The sequence below is a fragment of the Ixodes scapularis genome, unplaced genomic scaffold, assembly GCF_016920785.2.
Source record: "Ixodes scapularis isolate PalLabHiFi unplaced genomic scaffold, ASM1692078v2 ptg000919l_1__unscaffolded, whole genome shotgun sequence".
NCBI lineage: Eukaryota > Metazoa > Arthropoda > Arachnida > Ixodida > Ixodidae > Ixodes > Ixodes scapularis.
The window spans coordinates 120,732-131,504 of NW_024610068.1; the positions used below are offsets into that span (position 1 = coordinate 120,732).

General features: G+C 49.6%; 1 protein-coding gene across 1 annotated transcript; it reads right to left on the reverse strand.

Annotated features, from left to right (window-relative positions):
- Positions 1-5,752: 5,752 nt before the first annotated feature.
- Positions 5,753-10,551, reverse strand: LOC120849685 (calcyphosin-like protein). Its single transcript, XM_042288033.1, has 4 exons — positions 10,353-10,551; positions 9,616-9,799; positions 8,102-8,311; positions 5,753-6,021 (listed from the first exon to the last, which is right to left on the reverse strand). The coding sequence occupies exons 1-4, from the start codon at positions 10,499-10,501 to the stop codon at positions 5,920-5,922; spliced, it is 645 nt and encodes a 214-aa protein (XP_042143967.1). The 5' UTR covers positions 10,502-10,551; the 3' UTR covers positions 5,753-5,919.
- Positions 10,552-10,773: the final 222 nt, after the last annotated feature.

The window sequence follows — 10,773 nt, forward strand, 5'->3', positions numbered from 1 at the left end:
TAGCTAGGGGGCGCTGAGGGGATCTACTAGTGGTGACGTTTAGAGGAGGAAACGCGCAGGCCTTGTGTTCTAGGTGGTATTGGTTCTACACGCTGATATACAGCAGCCTACTTCCGAATTTCCTCGATTTTTCGTTCCGACTTCCGCCGCTTGGCATCGGGCGCTCGCGCGTGCGCAGAACGCTTCTCGGAAAAGGTCCATTAGCAGCCGATACTGTCGCCGCGAAGCGGCGTGAACGCAGGCGGGGAACTGTGTTAACGAGCGCCCCAGTGATTCACGCGCCGTTCGAAAAGGGTGGCCCGAGCGGCATGATCTCTCGGAGGAGTCCGTATAGCCATTTCCGCGCGAAGCGCACTCCGGAGTGCGTATAGCTTTACTCTTTTTCATCTGTCCACAACCGCCAAATCGACTCGCTTAACACAGCTATAATATCAAGAGTGGCACTTACCGCTTCCTTGCATCGAGACGAAAGCAATCCATTCGTGCTGGGGCTCGTTTTCAGTCCTTGGAGTGTTTGGAGGTTACCACAAAAAGAAAACATATGACGAACGAAGCACGCGAGCCAACGGACGCCAAAGGTCAGCTCGCACAATGGCAGTGATTCGGCAGTGAATGAGTATGTTGGGCAGTGAATATGAGTAAAAACTTTTTTCAAAATACTGGCATAATATTTATGCAAGACTCAATTTAAAATAATTATCTAAAATATTTTACAATTTTGTATATTATATTACCAACCCTTTGATTGTCTATGCATTCAATTCCTACTATTCGCCATTTACTCAATGGCTGTTTCCATTGAGATCAGTGGTTGCTTGCTGCTTCTATCGAAATGTTTACTCATGTTAGTCTCGCTATACACTCCGTGCGACTAAAGCCCCTCGATAAGTTTTCGTTTGCCTTTGCAAGTAGCGCCAAATGCCCGAGCGCACGTGGCCCAGGTCTCGAGCGGCCCTTGGAAGCGAATGGCGGCGGAGCACCCGCTCGTGGCACGTGCCTTGCGCATTTCCACAACAATGGTTGGCGGTACTTGTGAAAACACTTTTATCAAGGGGCTTTACGTGCTACCTCTGCGTGCGACGCGACTGGCGCGCCGCCGCGTGGCCGGTACTGAAAGTAGGCTGTGAGAACCCCAGAGAAAACGAGACCGAAACCAATTGTCATTGAGATCAGTGGTACGCATTGAAGTCGGAGCGGTGCGGTTGCGCTGGGTTCACAGCATAAAGTGCTGCCTGTGCGTGCTGCGCCATTAAGTGCTTCAATAGTTATGCCTCGTATCTCGTGCGGACAAAGTTTCACAGTTTTTCACCTCGCTGATGTTTTGTGGGACAGCGACAACGATGGAGCCGACGCGAGAAATTTGGTCTCCCGATCATGTCTGCCACTGTGTCGGCACGGCTGACATATTCTACACTGCCGCTTTGCGCTCTGCGTTTGTTTTCGTACCAGTAACGCCTACATCTGTCAGCGCCGATGGGACGAACTGAAATGCCATCACACACTCGCGGTTATGCAGTGCCGATTTCGTTGGAGGAATGCCCTCCAAAGAAGTTTCGTCCCCATTGTACGTGTCGATATTTTCAGACAAGTATGGCACGCAATCTCTACTTCATGAAGAAAGATTCGATCGGTAAAAAAAGTGACAAATATAAATCTAAAGAACACAACAATGAAACTCGAAATCACTAAAGAATCGATGTTTGAGTATGGAAGTTTATGTGGTGAGCTTTCTTTCTTGATCAGCCTCCTTTTGGATGTGGAAACGCTGACACCCCAAGTTCTGTCGACAACATTTTTTTTTTTCTCGGCTTTAGAGCCACCTATTGCAAAGTGGTTCGAACTGGAAGTACCGTCCGCTGGTCCCTTCCCACCTGTAAAGTGTGCACCTCCCACGATGAGTGGTATTATCTTGACAGCCTTTGACGATCAAAGCCAGTTCCCATTTAGTTACGCCACCCAAACTAAATTTCCACCTGGTTTCGCTATGCCAACTCTTTTTGGTATAATAAGTGTTGTGTCAAGTTACGGTCATGTCAAAGTACCTGTGCGCCGAAAATCAGCACCTCGCACAGCAGGTTATTACACAACAGCAGACCGTAAAATCCCTTGACGGCCAAACCGTGTGTTGGCCGACAACATTGTTTTCTTGGCTTTGCAACCACCTTTCGTAAAGTGGTTTCAATTGGAAATACAGTCTACTAGTCCCTTCCTACCTCTAAAGTCTCCACCTCCCACGACCAGTGGTATTCTCTTGACAGCCTTTTCATGGTCAAAACCGGTTCCCATTGAGTTACGCCGACCAAACCGAATGTTCACCTGGTTTCCCTATGCCCCCTTTTTTTGTGCAATAAGTACTGTGTCATGTTACTGTCAAGTTCAAGCACCTGCGTGCCCAAATCTGCACTTTGCACAGCCCGCTATTACACAACAATTTGGGTCCAATATTGAATATCCCGTACAGCTTTATTTCTTTATTCGTTAGAAACCTAACTTTCACACCAGCTGTCTTAATGAAACTTGGCACACTTCGTACACGAACTTGGTGAACATCTCACCCGCCTCCAATATCATCGTTTCAGCAGTTCTACGCTTACAGCGACGAGCGAAATAAATTTTCCACCCAGAGCAATTATGGTGGCGGCCGTCTTGCTTTTCGGAAAATTGCTCCAACTCCTTTTTCGGCCGCAACTAGAGAAATTACCCCTAAGAACGACCCAAACTCAATATATAAGAAGTGAAGAACAGCTAGATGCCCTTTTTAGGTCTGCCCCAGCACTCATGCAACGCCATCATCAACGTATCGGCTCAAAAAGCAAAAGTTTCGTCCGTGCGCGCTTCCGCCGCCGCAGCTTGGCATGCGAAAAGGTGCCGCAGGCTGCTGAGCGCGCCTCACTGTCGAACGCCAGCTCCTCCGCTAGCGGCGCTGCGCGCGTTTTTCAAAGCGCCCCCTATAGTTCCCGCACGGAGTGTATACAGAGAGTTTAGTCAATGGTAGGCGCGGGTACATCCAGGGAGTGCACCAGACGCAGGAGGAGGGCTTCACATGCTCTCCCTGCCAACCAGAAACCGAAAAGAATCCTCTGGTGGTGGTAGCGAGAAACTGTTTTAATCATAGGTATACGGTTTTATCAAGCGCGTAAGAGTTAATGGTTACTATATTACGATCGTGCAGAAAGATGTAAGAAACGAATGTGCCGCGCGAACTCTGTTTTGCTCGGACAGGGTGTGACCGCTCAGACGGCAGATTCCTGGCCCTCGGCGTCTGCCGTACGAATTATGTCGATCGTTCCGCTAGTCGCACTCTTCCACCATTATTTAGGATATGACCCTGATTGGAACATCACGCGCACCGTATTTTCAGTCACCGAGAGTTACTCCGACGCGCTTATTAATTTCCTTTCTCGCGACCACCACCAGGGCCCGTTTGCTCGAAGCCGGTTAACTTTAACCGCGGTTAAGCCCTTCCCTACTAGGTACCTACAAGTACCTAGAAAGTTTGACGAGGGCTGGATGAGCGATAGCTCCGTGTTTTATTATGGGGTGGTAGCTGGTGTACTGGCTGTAGCGAATATACGTGGCTTCCGTGGAAAGGTTCCCGAAATAGGGGGACCCAAAAAATGCGCGCTGCCTGGTTTTCGCGACGCAGCCCGGCATACATTTGAGCTTCAGAAACAATTTTTATTGCTCGTGGTACAAATAATTGGCAAGGTAAAACTAAATTAACCCTTGTTTGGAAATTTTCTAAATATTTGGCTGCATGAAGTGAAGAAAAGCCTCGTTAAAATTTCCTTGCAAGTTCGAAAGAGGACGACGAAGTTGAGTCCTAGAAACAATGAGAAAGAAGTGAGCAGTGAAAGGCGTGCGGTACACCGGCAGCATGGTTGGCCTAGGGTGCCTACATGTCTCCGCCGCTCGCGGAAACATGTAGGCGCCCTAGGTTGGCCAGCATGTAGGAACCGTAATAACACCGTCATAAATTGAAAAACCTGTAACTCGGCTCCACTGAAAATTGACCTAGTAGTAAATTACCCGAACATCGAGAAGAGCGCTGGAAGTGCAATTCTACGATCCGCGCGCGCTGGCCTTCCACTTATAAAAGATTTGAAGTAAACAATCATAATAAATCTTTGACGAACGCGCGCGCATGGCAAAATTTGTTTTAGGCGTTTTGCTTCAAAACAGTTATTACTGCAGACGCTAGCAGGTGCAGCGCGTGTAACTACACTCGTAGCATGCACCTCGGTGCTTCTTAAATTTAGAAAAAGGTCTATGGGAACGCTGTCTGCTTTTGTGTGCTATCAATACCCGACCGATGGGGTCAAGGCAATCCACTTTCCAAAGACGTTGCCATGCCGACAACTATCGCGTTCATTTAGGCTTAGGAATGGCCAGAGTCGAAAGTCTATCTAAAAAATGCGGCGAGGTCATTGCTCACGTTTTGCGTTTTAAGTGAGGTAAAGCAACGCGAAAACCTCCTGCACCATTCATTGCTGACTCACACGCCCGCTACTGCAGCTACTACGACGTATTAGTTCCAAAGCGAGCGGCGCTCACTCACCGGGGCACCGCCATGTTTCCCCGCCGTACTCACTCTGCCGGTCACGTGACGCGAAATTCCCCCTCGTAGGGAAATCCGGTTTACCGCGGTTAGTTAACCAGCTTCGAGCAAACGGGCCCAGGGTATTATTTCCGGCTTCTCGTTGGCCTCATTCGAATTTGTGAAGACGCCCTGGAACACGCCCAGTCCGCTTTCGGCCATTGGTGCCTCCTCATTTGTCTCCTACACTTCCCAGTGAATGGCCAAGCTCTCAACATATACGGCTTTGGGTGGACCTAAAGCTAGCTGTCTTTTTAGAGCGCAGCTTTTAGAGGCCCGTTCCCGGCTTGAGCGGCGTCGGGGTCGCCGTTGGCGTCGGCACCAGCGTAACCAAGGTCACCCCAAGGTCACGCGACCCCCAAGGTCATCCCAAGGCCACGTAGCCCCAAGGTCATCCCAAGGTCACGTGGCCCCCAAGGTCACGTGACCCCCCGAGGTCCCGTGACCACCCCCAGGGTCACGTGACCCCCGCCGAGGTCATGTGACCTCCCCGATGACGTCATCGTCACTGATGACGTCACCGGCATCCACATCGTCGTCATCATCATCACTGATGACGTCATCAGTGACGTCACTGATGACCTCACCGGCATCCGCATCGTCATCATCACTGATGACGTCATCAGTTACGTCACTGATGACGTCACCGGCATCCGCATCGTCATCATCACGGATTACGTCATCAGTGACGTCACTGATGACGTCACCGACATCGTCATCATTGCTGATCATGTCATCAGAGTCCGCATCGTCATCGTCACTGATGACGTCATCAGTGACGTCACTGATGATCTCACCGGCATCCGCATCGGCATCGTCACTGATGACGTCATCAGTGACGTCACTGATGACGTCACCGGCATCCGCATCATCATGGATGACGTCATCAGTGACGTCACTGATGACATCATCGGCATCGTCACGTGACCCCCCAAGGTCACTTAACCCCCCAGTACCCTTCCCTCCTCCTCCTCAAGAGCTGCGCTCTAATTCGGTGTTACAAGGAGTTGTAAACGGCTTTCACTTTTTTGCTAAAAAAACGCCTCTATAATTTTTTTGTCTCCACCGCATTCGTCAACGCCGTGCGTAGGCGTTCCGCGTTCTGACATGTTCGGCGAGCGCTGTGGCGCATCGGTTTGCTGAGCAGTGCCGACTGTAGACCAGGAACATTTATTGGCTCGGTTAAATCGCGCGTCGTTGTTGATTCGTTGATAGGGTACAGGACGTCCCCCCCTTAGGGAGAGGGAGTGAGGGGGGCGGCCGTTGGGAAGTTCGCGTAGTTCGATCGGTTGCAGACATCGATGGTGGTGCAGCAGGGACGGCTAGAGCTTCCAGCAGGTCCTCATCATGAGGTCGAAGTAGGCGTCCTCGTCGATGGAGGCGCTCACCCCCGCGTAGTAGTCGATGAACTCGTCCTTGGTCACCTGCAACGAACAAAGAGGTCACCGCTGCTGTTATTATTAGAGCAACTAAGTAAGCTAAGCTTCGGAGTAACGACACGTCAGCCATCTTGGAGCTTAAAATCATTGTTGCCAGTTATTTAAAATCTCATCCATTTTTTTTTTCAAATTTTTAAACCGTCTAAAACGCAGAAAAAGAACATTACCTCCCGGGCTTCCGGACACCGTATCTGAAGCTCGGGAAGGCGCATTTCCAAATTGTATTTGCACTTGTATTTTTTTTCTTATTTAACTATGTAGAGTTTACCACAGAAGGCCTGGGGCCTTCTTTGGGGACCTATTTTTTAAAACACCCTACATAACTAACATTACCTACCCTAACATCACAAACCCGTATAGGTTTGCGATTCCTTGCAAATTATTAAAAATAACGAAGAAATTGATTTAGAAATGAAGGGCTCTCTGACCTAATGAAAATTACTAATAGATACATATGTGCACCAAAATGGCGGCGGAATCCACGAGCGAATGGAGTGTAAATACTCTAGGCGTAACTTTCATCTCAATGTGAAACGGAAGCTGATAGCGATGAACACATGTATGGCTCTTTTCCGCGTACGATTCCACGCTCATTACAGCATATCGCGTCCCGCGCGTGACGTTGTAGGTTACAAGATGACCATTGGCTGCAGTTTTTATTCTACTTGTTTTGCTATTTTTGAGGTTTCCGGAATTTTTAGAGAGCAGCCCTTATGCGCCCGTCTTCGCGACTTGAGCGGCGTCGCCGTCGGCGTAACCGCGCGTTGCATTATGGGACGTTCCCCGTAATGACGTCACCCTCGTGACGTCACACGGCGCCTACATTTAGCGAAAGAAAAAAAAAATTTCCCAAATAAATTTAGCGGGGAATTTATTCCGCTATATTTAGCGAGAAATTTGACAAAAATTCCCCGCTTAATGGGAGGGTAGCAGGCCAGGAGGAGGGGAGGGTACGGAGGGGGAGGGGCATACCCTCTCCTCCTCCTCCTCAAGAGCTGCGCTCTAATTCGGCACTACAGAGAATTGTAAACGTCTTTCATTTTTCCTTTGTTTAACGTTCGGCAAGCGAGACCAAACGGATTATTTGTCGCCACACGATCGAGGGAGAAACAGAGCCGAGGTGAAGTGATGTAGGCACCATAAATTTCTGCTCACTGCGAGCACTAATAAACCAAAGAAAACTACTAATTTTTTTTTTTTTTTACTAGTCTCGCCTATGCAGAAAAAAATAACGCGACTTAATGTTCAAACTTTTCGTGCTCGCCTGCGCCTCTTGCTCAGATATGGCGTCGTGCAGTTGAGGAAGGCAGAGCCAAAACAGAGAGAGAAAAAGGGGCACCGGCCAATCATTTCGTCCCATGGACGCACGTGACGCCGTGATTGGTTGGTATCGTTGCTAAATAATGACGGCATGCAGAAGATAGAGAAAGAGAGAGGCTGAAGAGGGAAAAAGGGTATGGAAATCGCAAGAATAAACTGGCTTCCACGTATACTTTCACCTGAAATAACAATGCAACTTATGGCGCCCTCTCTAGGCGGCTGGTGGCCGCAGAGGAAGTGATTTGCGCTCCGTTTCAGGTGGGAGTCAATGTATTGCGTAAACACAAAAAGACGCGCAGAAATGCCTGCGCGTCTACTTACCCGCAAGACAATCAAAGAGCCAATCTCTGCGATCTGCGAGATCAGCTCAGCGAATGAAGAGGCGGAACATCTGTCTAGACCTCAAAATGAAGTCCGCACTGTGGCATTACGCAATGCAAGCATGACGCGTTGCATTCCGTAATGCCACAGCGCAGGCTTCATTTTTAGGTATAAACGGATGTTCCGCCTCATCATTCGCTAAGCTAATTTTGCAAAACGCAGAGTTTTTTTTGTTTTTTTTTTGCAAGAGAGGTGGTCATTAGCATTGAGCGATGACATCATCTGCAAGCCGTGTATACACCAACTCAACTCTTCAGCGTCATTCCACTGCGGTGGCGCTGTTGTTGACACTGGGAATACGAGTAGACGCTTCTCTCGACGCTTGTGCGTTTGTAATCCATCGTGTTAGCGCGTCTATACTCACGGCTCCGTCGACGACCCCGCCCTGCTCGAAGCTGGCCAGGAACTTGGTGAGGAGCTCCTTCTCGGTCTTCTCCCCGTTCAGGTAGTCCGGATGGTTGCGCACGCTGTACACGCCCTGCATGTCCTCGTAGGTCACCTGGCCGTCGCCCGACCGGTCCAGCTTGGCGAAGGCCTTCTCCACCAGGGCCAGCCTCGACGGCGTCATCCGAGGCTGCGGGAAGGTTATTTCGGGCTATTGTTCAGCCATGGGACAAGTCGATACCTTTCGGAGCGCGCTGATTGGACCTCGGCGACAAAAACTCGTCGTTGTCGTCCTTGGAGTTCAATCGACGCGCTCCGGATACTACGGCCCCAACTTTATGTTTGACGAATTTGGGGCCCCTGGATGGTTCATACTTGTTTGTGCAGACAGCTAAATTTGATTTGATTTGTTTCGCCGGGTGCCTTTGGGCCTTCCAAGGAGAGTTCCTTATTTTCGCCTTAAAACAAATAACTGATTGATAGTTCGATTGAAACACGAAAGTAGAGGAGTGAACGAAGACACAGCTTAAACATGTGGTGTCCTCGTCCACTTCCTTACCGTGCTTCGTCAAATTCAGGTGTCCACAGTAACAAAGGAATAGTGCGTTACGAAGTAGATTAATTATATGCGCAGGGCCGGATTATGCAGAGTACACCAAACGATCCACAGGGTTGCCGTGTCCGATAGGTTCAGCTTCAGCAGCTGAGCCAATCGGATTGTACACCGCGGAGTGGAGTCGCCCCCAGAAAATTACTTACAAGAGGGGTGGGGGCGCCGTTTGGTGGCCTAAGCTAGTAGGAAATTATATCTTTATGTCTTCAGTCTCAGAAAGGCTAGATTACATCGACTCAATGGGGCCCAATCAATACCACTTAAATGAGGCCTGCGATTTTATGCGAGTGCTCGAAGATCAGCCATCGGAGAGCGCGATGCACCATGGGAGACGTGACGTCAACTGGCCCAGCACAGGCAAAGCTGCTTGGAGGCTGGCGTGGTTATGAGCTCCGCCACTTGGGATCGTCCACGCGTTTCAACCTGACCTTTTTTAGTTGCCCTTCCCCGCTCTCCGAAACTCCGGTTCGACTGGGATCGCGCGCACGCACCTTGCCGCCGTACTTCCGCCGAGCGGCGCCGATTATAAGTTTAGAGTGACGTAGCGACATTTGGTTTATTTCTCTTAAATAATATTTTGGTGTAATTTCGAGCAAAAGCTTGCTGTCCCTGTGGTGTGACCCGCACGTGGTTGATATTTAGACAATAAGATAGGCGCTAGATTTTTGTTGCAAAAGTTGTAAGTTTACATAACGTAATTTTTTTATGTTCAAACAGGGCTTTTATTACTTTTAATTTTACCTCAAGAACATTCAAAGCCGGAAGGGAACAGACTTCGCGACTTGTTTAACATGGTCAACTTACTTGGAACACAAGACATACCACCGCGAACATAGTCAAATGATTCGGGACCATTGTTTTTCGGAAACGGTATTCGTTACCCTGATGGCACGCATGAATTCGTCGAACTTGATGGTCCCCGAGCCGTCAGCGTCGAAGCGGTCGAAGAGCTTGTCGTAGTCCTCTCCTTCCAGGAAGGGCGACATTCCAGAGTCGTCGAGGCCCTTGACGAACTCCTCGCGCGACAAGTCGCCGCTCCCGTTGTCGTCCATGCGCCGGAAGACCCTGAGCCGTTCAGAGCAAAGACAGGAAACAAGAAAGCGTGGAAAATATTCGCATTTACTCTCTTTGCTGCGTCGGTTGTCTATTACACTCTGTAAAAAGCCGCTTCACTTCGAAATTAACTCGTGTTCACTCTGACCTGTCATGACCTTTCAAGAAAAAAGAGTCAACACTCTAAAAATGTCTACACCCTTTTGGGTGTGAAAAGGGCGCTACGTCGACTAATCCATCGCTACACCCATGCAGCGCTGTTGCACCAAACGAACACTTTTCTTTTGTGGCATAGGCGGAAACCAAGCTGCTGCTAGATCACCCTCAATGTGCGACCAATGTGTGACATTGGTCACACAAACTGTCTGCAGGCGTGAAACATACACGTGCGGGTGCTACGCCTGGGACAAACCAAACAAAAGACACCAGTATGGGTGTAAACAAATTCTGAGTGTGATGTTACTCCTTTCCCAGATTAAGGGGACTCCGTAAAACAGAGCGAGTCTAGGGGGTGCTGCAAAGGAGTAACTCTGGCTCCCCTTTGTCGTCTTGCCGTGTCCCTCACCTGCCGAGGCCCAGGATGCCTGCGGAGCCCCGCTGCAGGCAGAGCAGCCTCAGCTTCTCCACGGGATCCTCGGTGGTGTGGAGCTGCCGACCCGCAGCCAGCTTCATCACGTTCTCGTTTCGGGTCTGCGCAGACACCGGCCGGTGCATCCTGGACGTCGACCAGAGGGCCCCGTGCGCTTCCAAGGTCGCTCGCCGACGCTCCTGGCCATTGGACAGAGAGGGGGGAGAGAAAGAGTACTGAGATTATAATCTCACCATACACCTTTTTTTTTCCTTTTTATTTCAAATACTGCCAACCATTTCGGGTTATTGTAGGAGGGGGTACAATTAAATGCACAAAGATACGTACACAGACGTTATACATTTGATAATCATAAATGCACTGCTACTGAGAGTGACAATAGAGATGGAGCTAATCA

Coding starts and splice junctions, on each gene's coding strand:
- LOC120849685 (XM_042288033.1), bottom strand. CDS start 10,501: ATGCACCGGCCGGTGTCTGCGCAGACCCGAAACGAGAACGTGATGAAG. Junction 8,312..9,615: donor AATTCATGCGTGCCATCAGG/GTAACGAATACC, acceptor ACCTTCCCGCAG/CCTCGGATGACGCCGTCGAG. Junction 6,022..8,101: donor GCGGGGTCGTCGACGGAGCC/GTGAGTATAGAC, acceptor TGTTCGTTGCAG/GTGACCAAGGACGAGTTCAT.